At 48.5% G+C, this 17092-nt stretch overlaps 1 protein-coding gene across 1 annotated transcript in view; it reads left to right on the forward strand.

Annotated features, from left to right (window-relative positions):
• nesd (nessun dorma) overlaps positions 1-17092 on the forward strand; it is a 116312-nt gene that overhangs the window by 62290 nt on the left and 36930 nt on the right. Inside the window, exon 12 of the mRNA XM_068381673.1 lies at positions 801-919. Coding sequence (XP_068237774.1) covers positions 801-919 — 119 coding nt within the window. The remainder of the gene's footprint in view (positions 1-800; positions 920-17092) is intronic.

A 17092-nucleotide genomic window follows, 5' to 3' on the forward strand; every position in this document is an offset into this window, starting at 1 on the left:
CATGAAAATAATTTATTCATCTTTTTATTCTAGTTGATATTGTTCATTTAGGAAAGTTAAGTACTGTATGTTATAGCTTTATGTAGAACAGCGGGGTATTACTCTTTGCTTACAGTAAACTTCATTTTGAAAAATATGAAATATTTATTCCATACTATTGATACTATAGGATGTTTTTTGCTGTCTCTTTGGTCTCCAGCTGTTTTACATTCTCTTTTATTTTAAATGTTACCTTTATCCACCTACCTTCTTATCCAGCAGCTCAGTAAAGCTTGGTGATTAGCTAAACGATTTGCGAAAGCCAATCCATCTTGGAACACAAAATTATTGTCCTATCCCTAATATGTTACCTAAAAAGAAGTTCTTGTAATAAGAAACCCAAAGTATGATAACATGAATCTGTGTCAAATCAACTTTATCTCTAGTGAATTAACAGATATGCGCCCCTCTGATTCATCTGGAAAACATTTAAGAGATTGTTATTACTAGAGATTAGCTTTTGAAACTCAAATCTTGCATTTCACTTATTCTTGTGCCTTTCTTTTTAGTGGAGAGTCTGTAATTTGTTTCATAGTTGACCTGCTCTTTCCTGTCCCTGTTTTTCATGTCTTATCTTTGTTAGGAACAGACACTGAGTTGGCTGTACCATTAACCCCATTATTGAACATTAAATTAACCTTTCTTGCCCCTAAAATAAAATTATTCATACAGACTTTATTGCTTGAATGGACTTTTCTTGTATGCACTGTAACTTGGTTGATATTTGGAGGAAATGAACACACCTTGCATTTTATTTTCAGGTTTATATTAATAATTGTAACATTAAAAACAATTCTGAATATGGCATATTGGTGATGTGGCCAGAGGGTTCAGATGTATCTTCCTTCAAAGATATTCCTAATGAAGGTTTACTCAAGAGGTAGGTTACTGTGAAAACTCTATTTAGGTTAAGTTGCAGGAAATAGAATTGCCACAAACCAAATACTTGAACAGTATAATGAAAATATATGAACCTCCTTTGATGTTGATATTGCTTTTGTCTCTAAGCTGGGTTATGTCAATGTTACCCCCTTAAAAATTTAAAAAATTTCCATTTTATTTCCTTCTAATATACTAATGCCTCTAGTAAACAACAAGACTTAACAGAATTAACACACAATAACATGCTGTGCATGTCGTATAGTCTTCATCAGTCTTTCAGGAGTTTTGATACAAGGTTGACATGAGCTCTAGATTGACCCCTTTATTTTAATGATTTAAGAATGGCTTTTGTTCCGTAACTAAATACAAACCACGCTATTTACATGGGGTGATTATTTCGGCGCAGCCGATGACGAGCCAGAAAGTTTTAACGAGGGTTACCTACCCCACCGCTAGTTAGCAGGGGGTAGGGAGGGTTAGCTAGCTACCCCTCCCCCTCACACACACCGGAGAATACTCCACTTTACTTTTGGCTCGCATAGTGATCGGAGGTTCCGCTCGTTGCTCTCTTGACGGCCATTATTGTTTTGTCTTTTAACTTACCTTTTCTTATACTAGATATTTTTAAATATAAAACTTACCCGCTGGTTATATAAAGAGCTGAAGTCTCCTGACGCCCTGGCAGAAATTCAAAATCTCGCGCTATCGAAGATACGGCAGGTGTATACCCGCACCCTAGCGGTAGTTCAGGTGGAACAACAACTCACCTTCAGTTCTTCTTCTGCCCGTCTAGCTGGCTGTCATATTGAAGTTCACTCTCGTGGTTTTACTCTTTTGGGAAGTCGTTTGGTGATGTACAACGTTTTTTTCTGAGTTTTAAGCTATCGTTAATTGTTTTCTCTTTATTCTAATCTTGAAATCTTTTTGTTTGAGGTTATCTTTATTAATATTTCCCTTATTTTTTGCTCGTCGGTCTTTCACGTAACCATTCAAAATGGCCGACTCCTCCCCTGCTATACGTAGGTGTGTTAGTGAAGGGTGTCGTTCTCGACTTCCTAAAGGATCTATTGATCCTCATAATATTTGTGTGAAATGTAGGGGTAAATTTTGTTCATTTGATGATAGATGTAATGAGTGTCTTTCTTTAACAGATGATGATTTTGTAACATACGAACGTTATGTTAGGAGACTAGAGAGGGATAGAGTTAGGCGTAGTTCTTCACGATCTGTGGATAGAGCCTTACCTAATGTTAATGTTCCTAATCCTATTCCTTCCCCCGTGGTGGTAGATCAGGAACCTACTATGAAAGACATGTTTACCGCTCTTGGTGAGAAAGTCGAGTCCTTAGCGGCAGATAGAAATACGATTTTTTCTGAGTTGAAGATACTGAAAAACCGTGATTCTGTCGGAACTGTGGAAAGTGTTTCGGTGTCTGAATTTACTGTACCGAAAAGTCGTGAATCTCTCGGTAATGTGAAAAGTGTTTCTAATGTGTTTAGTGTTGTGGAGGGTGCGTCTGCACGATCTTGTCGTTCACCTAGCCTAAGACCTCTTTCAAGCTCCCCAACCCATGGGAGAAGTAATGTCGAACGGCTTAAGGGAACGAGAAGCGTCATCAATCGTGCAGACGTCCCCTCGAACGTTCCTGTTGCCATAACTCAGGCCGTTCACCCTCATCGTAGGAAAGATGAGGTTCATGCGTTATCCCCGTCTTCCGATGAAGGGTCGGGTAGTGAGATCTGGCGTCGTGCGTCAAGACCGCTTAAACGGACGCATGAAGTTACTCAGCGTCAGGAATCGCCTGTGCGTCCAGGATGTAGTTCGTGGGACTCACCGGAACGTTTCCGTTCTCCCATCGCTTGCACTCCGGCTAAGCATCCAGATCACCGTACAGTATTCGTGTTGATAAGATTCCTTTCGATTCAGACCTTGTTACGATTCATGCTCCTCCTCTTCCTTCAGATTGGCTTTCTTCTCCCGAAATACGTGGTGACGATGGAACGAATATTCCTTTAAGGAATTCTGAAGATCCTAAATGGTCTATGCTTGTGACTATGAAAGAACAACTCTCGTCGTTTATGGATTCTTTTCTACCAGGTGTTGGCAGTATGTCTGGGCGTCAGGCGTCAGACCAATTATCGCACAGGCGATCGATGGTCTCTGGTGCTGACGAGTTATCGCTTAGGCGGTCTCCCATTCATAGTGTTCAACACGAGGTTGATTTTGATGAGTCACGTCAGAGAAGTTTGGTTGAACGGTTTTCGTCTTTTGGTCGTGAGGAAGAACATCGGCATCGACAAGTAGATGCGACGCGTCAACGTTTTGAAGAAGTGGATCGCCCGTGTCAACAACTAGTGGACGCTTCACGTCAAAACATCGATTCTCAGCGTCAACATCTTGACAGCTTTGATCGTTCGCGTCAACAGTTTTCGGACTCTACGCGTCCACTCAGCGATCTTCGGCAGTTGCCTTCCGAGTCCAAGCGTCAATCTGGTCAATAGCAGTCGGACTCTAAGCGGTCTCTGCAGTTGTTAGTTGACGAAGAACGTCTACCCTTCCATGTTTCACGTCAATCAACTTCGACCTCTCCCCGTCAGTTGGATGCAGATATTGACTTTGACAGGCAATCTCATCCAGACTTTGTTCCTTCAGTTCAGGCTGCAGAAGTTGCTGCATTGCCAGAAGACGAACTTGAGGAAAAGTCGGATGTGGACGAGCCTATAGAGGAAGTTTCTGAGAATGAGGAAGAGAAGCATTATCAACATGCTGTTGATCTTCGTAAGTTTATGTTGATTCTTACTGGAATTTTTCCGGATCAGTTTACTCCTGTGGCCCCTCGTTCTCCGCCTTCTGAGTTCATCTTAGGTAAAGCACCAAAGTTCCAGTTTATACCAAGATGGTTCTTTCTCGGTCCTCTAAACGGGCCTTGAAATTAATGGGTTCCTGGTTGGACTCTAAGAAATCTTTTGGCAAAACGGCCTTTGCCTTTCCACCCGCAAGGTTGGCTTCTAAATCTAGTGTGTGGTACGAGACTGGTGAAGTGTTGGGCTTGAGTTTTCCTTCGTCTGCCTAAGGGGATTTCTCAAGTTTAGTGGATGCGTCTCGTCGTCTTGCCTTAAGGAAAACGAAGATTTGGTGGTCTATTCCAGAGTTCGATCATTTGCTTAAGGGTCTTTTCAGGGCCTTCGAGGTGTTTAATTTCTTACACTGGGCTCTGGGAGCTTTGAGTAAGAGGGTCTCAGATATGAAGGACACGGACACTAGTGGACTGGCTCATTTGATGTCCTGCTTGGACAAAGGTGTGAGGGATGGCTCCAACGAGTTAGCTGCCTTGTTCACGGCTGGAATCCTCAAGAAAAGGGCCACGATGTGCTCTTTTCTCTCTGCAGGAGTGTCTCCCTACCAGAAAACGGGCCTTCTTTTCGCTCCTTTGGCTAATACCTTATTTCTGCAAGAGTTGGTAGGCGAAGTTGCCACTGCTCTCACGCAGAAGGCCACGCATGACTTAGTAACCAATACGACAAGAAAAGTTTTGCCTTCGACGTTTTCCTCTCGTAAGCCTAAGGAATCCTCTTCTGGTTTTCGACCTTCTCAGTCCTTTCGTGGGAAATCCTCTGGAAGGGGCTCTTTCAAACCAAAAGGAAGGAAACCTAGAGGCAGAGGAGGCAAGTCCGGCCGAGGTAAAGTCTGACTGCCCTTTCCTTCAGACAGCAGTGGGTGCCAGGTTGATTCACTTCTGGGAGGCTTGGGAGAGGAATGGAGCGGACCCCTGGTCCGTCCAAGTGTTAAAGGAGGGTTACAAGATCCCCTTCCTGGCAAATCCTCCTTTAGTCACAGATCCGGTGGATCTTTCGCCCAAATACAGAGAGGGTCCGAAGAAGCAAGCCATGCGTCTTCAGATGTGTCTTTTATTAGAGAAGCAAGCAATAGAGGAAGTGCAGGATGTAACTTCTCCGGGGTTTTACAACCGCCTTTACTTAGTAGCCAAGAGTTCAGGGGAGTGGAGACCGGTTCTGGACATAAGTGTTCTAAATGGTTACATCCAAAATTCAACGTTCACTATGGAAACTCAGAAGACAGTTCTGGCGGCTGTGAGGAAAGACGATTGTATGGTCTCTATAGATCTTCAGAACGCCTATTTCCACCTTCCGATTCATCCCAGCTGCAGACGTTATCTGAGGTTCATGGACGGAAACAAGGTCTTCCAATTCAGGGCTCTGTTTCGGACTCTGCACGGCTCCTCTATTGTTTACCAAGATCATGCTGAATGTAGCAAGCATGCTGCATTCGAGGGGAATCAGAGCCTCTCTGTATCTGGACGATTGGCTGATAAGAGCCTCCTCAGCCGATTGTTGTTTGAAGGACCTAAAAATGACTTTGGATCTAACCAGAGAACTGGGCCTCCTGGTGAGCTCGAAAAAATCGCAACTGACTCCATCCCAGGAGATTCTTTATTTGGGAATGGAGATTCACAGTCGGAGTTTTCGGGCTTTTCCGTCGTCGGTGAGAATTCAGACAGCCTTCCTAAAAGTCCAAACTTTCCTGAAGAGGGAACTTTGCTCCGTAAGAGATTGGATGAGCCTTCTTGGGACTCTCTCATCATTAGAGAAGTTCGTAACCCTGGGGAGGTTGCACTTGCGTCCTCTTCAGTTTCATCGCAATCGCCATTGGAAGAAAGGGGACAACCTCGACAGGGATTGCGTTCCCATCTCGATTTCCATTCAGTCTCATCTTCAATGGTGTTACAACGAACCCAGACTGAAAGAAGGCTTGTCTTTACTTCAGAAGAGCTCAGACCTCGCGTTGTGTTCCGACGCCTCAAACTCGGGGTGGGGAGCCACTCTAGAGAAGAAGGAACTTTTGGGGACTTGGACTGTGGAGCAAACATCTCTCCACATCAACCAAAAGGAGCTTTTGGCTATTCATCTGGCTCTCATAGGCTTCGAGAAGCAGATCAGGGGCAAAATAGTCCAAATCAATGCGAACAGCACGACAGCTCTGGCCTATATTGTGAAACAAGGCGGGACCCACTCTTGGTCTCTGTACAAGATTGCAAGACTTCTTCTCTTATGGGCAGAGGAAAGGAAGGTGACTCTTTTGACTCGATTCATCCAGGGGGTCAACAATGTGAGCGCAGGCAGACTCAGCAGGGAAGGTCAGGTTCTCTCCACAGAATGGATTTTACACCAGGACGTCTGCAAGAGTCTGTGGCGGTTATGGGGCCGTCCTCTCGTGGATCTCTTTGCCACCGCAAAGACGAAAAGGCTGGAGTGTTACTGCTCTCCGGTTCCGGATCCCGAAGCCTTGCACATAGACGCCTTTCTAATGAGCTGGTCACACATGGAGGTTTATGCTTTCCCTCCATTCAAGATTCTACACAAAGTGATTCAGAAGTTCATATCCCACGAAGAGACCAGAATGACACTGATAGCTCCGTTCTGGCCGTCAAGGAGCTGGTTTCCAGAGGTACTGGAATGGATGGTAGATTTCCCGAGAAGCCTTCCCATAAGACCCGATCTTCTCAGACAACCTCACTTGGCCCGAAATCATCAAAACCTCCGAGCTCTACGTCTGACTGCCTTCAGACTATCGAAAAACTCGCTAGAGCTAGAGGATTTTCGAAGAAGGCAGCCAAGGCAATTGTGAGGGCAAGGAGATCTTCAACCATCAAGGTGTATCAGTCCAAGTGGGAGTTATTCAGAGAGTGGTGTTGGACTAACGCGATTTCCTCTTCCAGTACCTCTCTAACCCAGATAGCGGATTTTTTCATAGACCTTAAATTTAAACATAACTTCTCGTCATCTACTATTAAAGGTTACAGGAGTATGTTGGCAACGGTTTTTAGACACAGAAACTTAGACCTTTCTAATAATAAGGATCTACAGGATTTGCTTAGGTCTATTGGTACAACCAAGAAGATTCAAACAGCTCCCCTTGCCTGGAATTTGGATGTTGTCCTTAAATTTCTCATGAGTGACAGATTTGAGCCTTTACACTCTGCTTCATTTAAGGATTTAACCTTGAAAACTCTGTTTCTGGTTAGCCTTGCCACTGCTAAAAGAGTTAGTGAGGTACACGCTTTAAGCTGGAACATTGGTTTTCGGAATGGAAAAGCCATTTGTTCTTTACAACTGGGGTTTCTGGCCAAGAATGAAAACCCTACTCGGCCATGGCCCAAATCCTTCGAGATTTCAAACCTTTCTGATTTGGCGGGAGATGAATTAGAAAGGGTACTCTGTCCAGTTAGAGCGTTACGACTTTATGTGGACAGGACTAAGAATCTGAGGGGTAACTCAGACGCTCTGTGGTGTGCAGTTCGGAAACCCTCGATGCCCATGTCAAAGAATGCCTGATCTTTTTTCATTAGATTGTTGATTCGAGAAGCTCATGCTCAATGTGATGAGACGGATCAGAGGCTTCTCAAAGTAAAGACACATGAAGTCAGAGCGGTAGCGACTTCAGTGGCCTTTAAACAGAACCGTTCTCTGCAAAGTCTGATGGATACGACCTTTTAAAGAAGTAAGTCTGTTTTTGCATCCCATTATTTGAGAAATGTTCAGACTCGCTATGAGGACTGTTTTACGTTGGGTCCTTTTGTAGCGGCGAATGCGATAGTAGGTGAATGATCTACCACTACGTTCCCTTTTTCCTAATACCCCTTTTCTATCTCTTGGAACTCTTTTGTTATGGCTGTTTGTGGAGATTGGTCGTCAGTCTTCCGCAATCTTTGATTTGGTTAGGTGGTCAATTTGTTCCTAGAGTGCACCCGGAACAAGGGTATTAGTTGAGGTCCTGTCATGTTATAGGTGATTGTACCGTTTGACAGCTCCTAGAGATTTTCAGCCCGAGTGGATCACTGGATCTCTTAAGGATAGCGGACGAAATGAGGCAGAGTATCATTGTTGTCAGCTTCCTTATCAGGTGAGAACCGCTTAAGTTTTTTGTATGTAACCCTTAAGTGAATTTTTCAATATGTTGCTGTCTCTGATCCGCCACCAATGGGTGTCAATCAGCTCTTTATATAACCAGCGGGTAAGTTTTATATTTAAAAATGATATTTTCATAATAAAATAAATTTTTGAATATGCTTACTCGCTGGTTATATAAATTTAACACCCACTCTCCTCCCCTCTAGAGACTACCTGTGGTATTGCTATGAGGCATGGAAGAACTGAAGGTGTGTTGTTGTTCCACCTGAACTACCGCTAGGGTGCGGGTATACACCTGCCGTATCTTCGATAGCGCGAGATTTTGTATTTCTGCCAGGGCATCAGGAGACTTCAGCTCTTTATATAACCAGCGGGTAAGTATATTCAAAAATTTATTTAATTATGAAAATATATTTAAACATTTCTGATGTTTATATATATTTTTGTGTATGGAAAATGTAAGTTTCCTTTGCTTTCGGTGTTGTGCGGTGTGTATTGTGTACGTCTGCTAGAGTTTGCCGGCTTAGGCCATCACGATCTTTCCGTGATCACGGCCTTGCACTTCTAGGCCACCATGGTTGCCTTTCGTGGAATCCGGCCCTTCTCTTGAGGTCGTTCACCTCTTACTCCGTACTACGCCTACTATAGCTTCTCAGAACCGAGTCGCTATTTCGTCTTTTTCGTCTCAATTATTTTTACGAATATAATTGTGTTTCAACTTTTCAGATCAGGGCTCACGTCCCTTCGGGGGTCGGTGATCCTTGGAACAGTCAAAGTCAGTTGCATAATTATCATGTTATAATTCTGTTTTGTTAACTTTCGTCCCCCCCCCCCCTCACCTGGGCATGCCGGGTGGGGGAGGGGGGGCGCATACCTTCTTTCGTTCTTATGTTCTTTCCCTCGGGGTTTCTCTTCGGAGTTTCACCCGGGGGAATTTTTTGTTAAATAATTATTCTGTTTTATTTTCCAGTTTCCGATGCTGTTTCTTCGTGCCTGTTGTGTGTGCCTTCGAAACGGAGCTGTCCTGTTGTCCTGGGGAGTCGGCTTCGCCGCCTTCTCTCAGGCATTCGTCAGGGGCGTTCCCCTCTCTTAGAGGTTCCCCCGTGATTATTGCCAGCTCTTTTTTTTGCATCCTAGAACGTTAAGGAGGTTCGCCTCCAGGGTAGTTAGTTAACTTCCCTTTTACTTTTCCTTGGTCCTTGGCGGTTATGCTCTTGAGGCTGAGCGACCGCCCTTGTGACGTGCTCAAGGGGCTGAGCGGTTACAAGGCTAGACCATGGTACTAGCGACTATGCTCTCGGGGCTGAGCGGTCGCTTCTGTAGCTACGCTCAAGGGGCTGAGCAGCTGCAGGATCAGTCCGGCCCTCTCTCGTTCGCGAGGGAGGCTGCACTAGGGCTCCTCCTCGGAAGATCGCTCCTTTTGTCTTCTATGAAGTGTCCCCTACTGTTCGCGTGAGAGGACACTCACACAGACTCCTATTCGGAGGATTGTTCCTGTTTACGTCTGCTGATCTTGCGGCCTTTCGGGGCTCCTTCACGTCTCTTCTACGAAGTGCTCACCTCTCTCGTTCGCGAGAGAGACCACTCATAGAGACTCCTCTTCGGAGGATTGTTCCTGTCAACAGCTTGCTGTTCAGTCACTAGCACTTTGGTGTTAGTGTCAGGGAAACTTCGGTTTCTCTTTTTCCCTGACTCTTCGGGGTCTCGGATCTTAGTTACGCAGTTCCCTCGGGCTCTCGTAACTTTAGTCACTTCTACGCTTCGGTGTTTAGTGGCGGAGAAACTTCGGTTTCTCGTTGCATTGACCCTTCGGGGTCTTGCAACTATCACCTCGGGGCCTCGCTACTCAGGCTACGTTAGACCCTTGGTCTCTCGTCCCTCAGTGTTCCTGTTGCCTGCTGTATCCGTTCCTGACTGCAGACGCGCCTTGGGCGCCCACGCCCTCGTTATCTAACGGGCTCCTCCCTTCGGGGCAGGAGAGACTTTCTCACACCTTGAGTAAGTCTCTTAAGTGCCAGGTATTACCTGCGCGCCAACGTTCCTTTACTCGCTAGCGCTCGACTGCTGTTCCTGAGACTGCCTTAGAGACTCCCTGTTCCAGTATCCAGTTAGGCTGCTACCAACGTTCCCTGCGCATTTGCGCACATCGTTGGGGTTCCTGAGATAGCACACTGGCGCTCACCAGCAGTTCAGCCTTCGGTGTCTCTAAATCTCTTCTACGAAGGCCACCTCTCCCGTTCGCGGGAAAGTTACCTCACAGAGATCACTCCTCGGAGTATTTAGCAGTCCTTCAGTTGATCGTTGTCACTGAAGTAGACCTCCTGGTCCTCTTCAGGGGATGCTCTCCCTTTTAGGGACACATCCCAGTTCCTGATCTACGAGTTAGCGATCCTTCAACCATTTCTGACGATCTTCTGTTGTGCAGGAGCCTACGATCTTCACTCATGCATAAGCGCTGAAGACCGCCGCGTGCGGGATTATATCCCACCCGCGACCTCGCGGTCGTCGACAGTTTAGCTGACGATCTTCTGTTCGCGCTAACGCTTAAGCGTTGATGATCGCCCGCGTGCGGGATGGCTTCCCACGCGCGATTTCGCGATCGTCGAGGAACGCGCGATCTCGCGATCGTCGAGGAACGCGCGATCGTCAACGATCGTTAGCCGACGATCTTCTGTTCGCGCTAACGCGTAAGCGCTGATGATCGCCCGCGCGTGGGATGGTTTCCTGCGCGCGATCTCGCGATCGTCGAGGGTCGTTAGCCGATTATCTTCTGTTCGCGCTAACGCGTAAGCGTTGATGATCGCCCACACGCGAGATAGTTTCCCGCGCGTGACCTTCAGGCCCTTTCGCTCGCGATCGTCATCCCGGCAACAGTCGTTAGCTGGCGATCTTCGGATCCAGCGCTAGGCGTGCAAGCGCTGACGATCTTCTTAGTGTGCGTAAGCGCCGAGAATCGATCTGTGCGCGGGATGGTTTCCCACGCGCGGTTTTCCGCTCGCGATCATCAACGGCCGTTAGCCGGTGATCTTCGGATCCGGCTCAAAGCGGAAGCGCCGATGATCTTCTTAGTACGCTTAGGCTGCTATGATCATTCTGTATCCCGCGCACGACAACGAGGCCATCCACGCGCGGTTCTCTGCTCGCGATCGCCTACTGCCGTTCGCCGCCGATCTTCGGATTCGGCGCTAGGTGCGCGAGCGCCGACGATCTTTACAGTACGCGTGAGCGCCGAAGATCGTTCCGTTCGCGGGAGTTTCCCGCGCGCGACCATTGAGGTTCACGCGATCATCGCACGGATAGTCCGCGCGCGGGCACCGAGGTTCCCACTCGTGATCGCCGACTATCTTCTCTCTCGCGCGAGCTCCGACGATCGTCGCTTACGCGTGAGCGTCGGAGATTGTCCGGTCTCGCGCGAATCGCCGACTATCGCCTTACATAGTTGGAGATCTTTCGCACGCGGGCACTATGGGTCCCTGCCCATTGTCTCCTACGGTTTTATTCTCACGTTAGCGCCGACGATATTCGTACTCGCGTAAGCACCGAAGATCGTCAGCGTTTCTTCTGCGTTATTCTTCCGCGCGTGGGTTGGTTCCCCACATGCAATCGCCGTCAGCGCTAGCACCCGCGATATTTTTTCGCCGAGATCGTTCACGCGTGGGATGGTTTCCCTCGCCCACGATCTTTCACGCGCAAGCGCCAGCGATTTTCATACGCGCGGAGACGCGGGGATCGTTCACGCGGTCGCCGATACGCCCATGCTCACGCAGGTTCGCGGGTATGCGGGCGCGGTTATCTGCTACATATGCTTTATTCATGCGCAACCCAGATCTGTGCTTTTCGCGCGATCGTCAGCGTGATCGGCGCACCGTTCTCCGACACGACCGCGCCCTGTTTACATCAGGGCTTATGGCAGTCAGGCCACCTCCGCGTTTCCCTCCCCCGCAGCGCAGAGCAGCGCCCTCTCCGGAGGGGGGGAAGGTTTCCGGACAGGTCAAAGGTCTCTTCTCCCTTCACTGCAGTTTCTCTACTGGCGAACCCTCATGTGTCATCTCCCCCAGAGGATCGAACGATCCTCTTCCCTCCAGAGGGACTCCCTGTCAGCGCGAGGATTGGTCGGCATCCCTGGTGGGATGCCGTAGTCAGAGCGCTCAAACAGGCAATGAGCGTGTGCCTTCTGACCGGAGTCACTAATCAGTAGCAGCTTTCTCTCCCCCTGAAGGGGGTGAGAGGAATCTCTGGCATGGTATCTTCCCCAAGGACTATCCTATCCCTTCGCGAGTCTTTACGCAGGCGATGAGCCCTCCTCAGTCTCCATCTCCCCTCCCCCGCGGATGAGCTTTGCCCATCCCCAGGAGGGTCGGAAGACCCGGTCCTCTCCCCCTTCACTCCATAGGGAGAATATCCGCCTCTTCCTGAGGGTCCTATCGTGCGGAGGGGGCGAAGCCTTACATCCTTCATCGCTGGGGTCCTGTTTCCCTCCTAGGAGGGATCCTGAGGTCCTGTCTTCCGCAAGGATCCGACAGGATCCAGTTGGACCCTTGGGGCATGTCTACGAGTCTCCCAGGAAGAGCCTCCGGGAATGGGAGACCTTGCTGCCAGTCCATCAGGAGGATGAGCTCCAGGGGTCAGAACTTGCGTTCTGGCAGGTTCTGGCCCTCAGGAGAAACCTCAAGGGGATCCCAGATTCAGAGATTCCTCTTCGGTAAGGGAAGGACTCTGTCCTGGACCGAGCTCTACTCACCCAAGGGCTCCCTTACGCCAGTGCAGCTTGCCCTGGTCTTAGGGAATGGAGAGCGCCAGAGACTAGGCCAAGGGCCAGCTCTCCGAGCTTGTCTCCTTCAACAGTCCCGGTTGGTTTCGAGCCCCTCCCTCCTCCCTGGGTAGGGATCGGTGAGGGGACGGGTCCTCCGGGTGGAAGTCCAGTCCATGTCGGAGAGGCGCCCCCTCCAAGAGGTGGCCAACGGGTTTCGAGGCCTCCGTAGTCGCCTCTTTCCCTCCTCGACTCTGTACAGGGTTGTCAAACAGTCTCTGTCCAGCATAGCGATAGCAGACTCCGTCAGCTTTGCGGTAAGACCACAAGTCTTCATGGGTACACTGGTCCGGTAGGTCTCGTACTTCCGGTCCTGGTTCACCCATCTTCAAGGAAGTACTTTGGAGTCTGCCTGGAAGGCGGGTATACCAGTTCAAGGGCTGTGCTTCGGCCTCTCCACGGCACCTCAACAGTTCTCCGATACTTCCTCTCGGATCTCTTCACGGGTGCTCAGCATCGGCATCCAGCCACTCCGTTCCTGGGTGGCTGGCCGATCCTGTCAGACTCGAAGGCTTCACTTCTTCGTCATCGGGACAAGCTCCTCAGACGTTACCAAGTTCTAAAGATCATGGTGGTCCTTGAGGAGTCCTCCCCGCAGCCCTCTCAGAGTCTGGTATACCGAGCCTGCTTTTAGGCTCCTATCTCCCGTAGCCTTCCCTTCAGACGTCAGGGTACCAGGGCAGAGGAAGGTCGCAAGACCTTTCCTCACACAAGAAGACCCTTCAACCCAAGGTTGTTACGTCTCCCCTCCCTGGCCCGTCTGGTTTCCACAGTCGCCCCAGGTTGAGTTCTCTTCAGTGGTGACTCAGGGCGCGGGGGAGTATGGGGCGCGTCTCCCCAGACGCCGAGACCCCTAGGGGACAACCGGTACAGACGAACCCATAGGGGTGGGAAGCTGACGAGGGCCTACAAGAGGGAGTGGTCCTTCTCGTCCTTCCCCCTAACTTGCTGTTTTCGGACGCGTCAAAGAAAAGGGGGGTCCCCACCTTCTGATCCACGGGTCCTCAGGCTGGGGGTCAGAACCAGGAAGAACCTTCTCTAGTCCTACTAGAGACGGAAACTGTGTTTCTGGCTCTTCAGTAGCTCCACCTAGCCTGGCGGACTACTCTGTGGTTATAAGGATCAACAACACCACAGTGATGGTTTTCTGCCCCAATCAAGGAGGTACTTTTCAGTACAACCATCCCATCCTGCGGTAGAGATACCGGGATGGTCCGAGTCCCCCTCGGTCTCCTTGGCAGCTCGCTTGATTCCAGGCAAAGGAATGGGCTCGCCGACAATCTGAGCAGTGTGTCACGGACACCACATTCCGAGTGGTCTTTGGATCCTCAAGTAGCCTACAAGTCCTGCCTCGGTGGGGCTCCCTTGGTGGACTGGTTCGCTACAGCACTGAGCTGCAAGCTCCCACTGTACTGCTCCCCGGTCACGGATCCCAAGGCCCTCTGGTAGGAGGCCTTCCAGCAATGGTTGGACACCATCGATGTGTTGCCTCCGTAGCTTGCTCCTCTTCCCGCCGGGAGTCTATCCAGCACCTCCTCAAAGAGAGAGGATTTTCGCAACAAGTGGCGAAAAGGAGGCCTGGACACCTGCGTAAGTCTTCCGCAAGTAATCTCCCAGGCGATAGGGCGAGCTTCTGTAACTGGTGTCGGGGAGAGGGCATCCCTCCACACGTTGCCGCTTCCAGCATAGCGGAGCCCCTAGTGGGGTTGCGGGATAAGTGTGCCTTTCAGTTTCGACTGTGAAAGGCTATTCCCCAGCCTTAAGGCTTGCCTCCTGGCTCTAGGGACAAACATTTCTCCCCCCGCTGGAACTCTTCCTTCGCATGCGAAGCCTTGTCCTCTCCTGCCCTCAGTCGAAGGTGAGACCTCCTCCTTGGAACGTGGTTCGAGTCCTCGAGTCTCTAAAGAGACCCCCTCTGACGAACCACTACGTAGTCCCCAGACCACCACCTTTCTGGGTAGACAGTGTTCCTGCTAGCCTATCTTCAGCCAAGCGAGTCACATGGTCTCTCTTACAACTTCGCCCATTCAGGGGGTTAGGGTCAGACAACTTCAGGTTCGTCTCTGAGGTTTGTTGCCGAGACTCAGAATCTGGGAGTGCCGGACCCGCTTCGACTCCTTCCAGGGCTCGGGTCTCCGTCCTGTAGCAGATGACTCGGACCATCTCCTACCTTGCCAGTAGGGAGTCCGAGCTGGTGTCTTCAGAGAACAGCTGCAGGTCGTCTCCAGGTCCAAGTCTAGTTCGTGGATCCTGGGTAACGAGGAGAAGGGTCTCCAGGAGTACCGTCTCGGCCTGGATTCACAGGGTGCTACACCCTGCCTTGAATCCTGACCCTTCTCCGTCGCATCGCCCTAGAACCCATGATGTCAGGGGCTTAGATACGTCCCTACCCTTCATGAAGCATCTTCAGTGACGCAGGTCCTGCAAGCGGGGATGTTTAAGCCTCAGACCTTCTTCTCAGCCCCTTACCTGCAAGACATGACCCACAGGAGGCTCGATATGTTTCTATCGGCCTTGTGGTGGGTTCACAACAGCTGGTCTGAACCTCAGGCTCCTTGATGGACAAGTGGCAGAAGGTTGAGGACATTGTTACCTGGTGTTAGTCTGCATGAATGAAAAGATCTGTCTGGCCCTTATTCTTTTCTTCATCCTCTCCTCCCACGGAGAAAGCAGCATCCTGGGTTCTCTGCACAGCTGATCTCAAACCACTGCAGGTAAACCATGCTTCCTTGTGTTCCTAGTATTATGTGTAATACTGTCATATCCCCATACCCTGACGAGGTGGTATTGGGAGAGTCCTAGCCTGGATTTCCTTCTGAGGGACTCCAGAGCAACTGCCTGGGACAAGTCACTTTTCACCTTCGCGCACACCTTATGTAGGCCGCGGCAGTTTCACAACCGCCAGCGAGGAGCAGGGATTCCCTATTGTCCGAGTACTTGATCACTCGAATGTGGAATCCCCGGGCAAGCCAAAGCCAGTATGGCCGGGACTTACCACCCTTCCTAAGGGTTAAGTCACCCCATGTAAATAGCGTGGTTTGTATTCAGTTACGGAACAAATGACAAATTCGTAGATAATTTGTATTTTTCCTAACGATACAAACCTAGCTATTTACAGTTATGCGCCCGCCAGCCCTGTCCCCCAAGATAAGTCCTACCTCTAAGTAAAATGGAGTATTCTCCGGTGTGTGTGAGGGGGAAGGGTAGCTAGCTACCCCTCCCTACCCCCCGCTAACTAGCGGTGGGGTAGGTAACCCTCGATAAAACTTTATGGCTCGTCATTGGCTGCGCTGAAGTAATCACCCCATGTAAATAGCTAGGTTTGTATCGTTAGGAAAAATACAAATTATCTACGAATTTGTCATTTTCTGGACTTGTTAGAAATGGCTTTGTAGCTGTCCAAAGGAATTGATTTTTGGTTATTATTAATCCACTTTCGCATGTGTGCTGTATCTGGGTCAAATTTTTCATTAAGAGATTATTTGTGAGAAGTATGAAGGCCTCGCTGTTCCTTTTGAATGTATATATCATTGTTGCTGATCAGATTAAAGTTCAATGTGTAAAAGAAGCTTTATTTTAGTTCAAGGGAAAATCCCAAGAAGACTAGGCTAGCTGATTTTAAAGGGAATGAATGATCCTTTGCAGCCATCCTAACAAGTTCAGTTTTGATAGTCATGGACTTGAAAGCTTTTAAAGCTTAAACTTTAACGTCATTACCTTATGTTGGAAGCTCGGAAGACCAACAGGCCTTCGATTAAAGGTACTTTTTCATTCCTAACCTGTTGTTTGAAACCCTAGCCTAACTCCTCAGTTGGTAGTCAGTGGTTAGATACACAATTCAGTAAGGGTTCTAATAGAACACAGCACCTCCCAGATTCAAAATCCTCTTGTAGAGTCCCTATTCTTGAATTACTTTAGACCCTTCAGCTTCAAAACCCTAGCATTCCCGTATTTTTAGTCACAATTGTAGACAACTATATTGCAAGGCAGAAGACAGAGATGGTAGCCTGGATCTTTTTATCCCTCCACTTGCTAAAGTAAGTGCCATTTAAAAACCGCTTATCCTTTATATACCAAAATAATAGTTTGGTTCATAAATCTTTATTCTCAATGAAGTAAATATCCTTTAACAACCTCTTATTACTTTATGAATGGCATGACTAATCTTATAATTCTCTTAGACCAAAATAATTTGCTTTTATATTAGTATGCATAAGATTTGATAAAACTGTTTGGTTGCATCCTGTTTAATGCCTGTGTATATAATTTTTTTGCGATCTTGGCCATTGGCTCAAAAGTTTACTTGATGTGCAAATTATATGTAGGGATTAGTTCCTTGAGTTGCCAAAACGAGGCTCTTTAAACAAATGTACATCAGTTCCCTTTAAGGTAAATGAACAATCAAACAATTTAATAAGGTCGTGAACAATC

This window comes from Palaemon carinicauda, chromosome 10 (genome assembly GCF_036898095.1).
Source record: "Palaemon carinicauda isolate YSFRI2023 chromosome 10, ASM3689809v2, whole genome shotgun sequence".
Taxonomy (NCBI): Eukaryota; Metazoa; Arthropoda; class Malacostraca; order Decapoda; family Palaemonidae; genus Palaemon; species Palaemon carinicauda.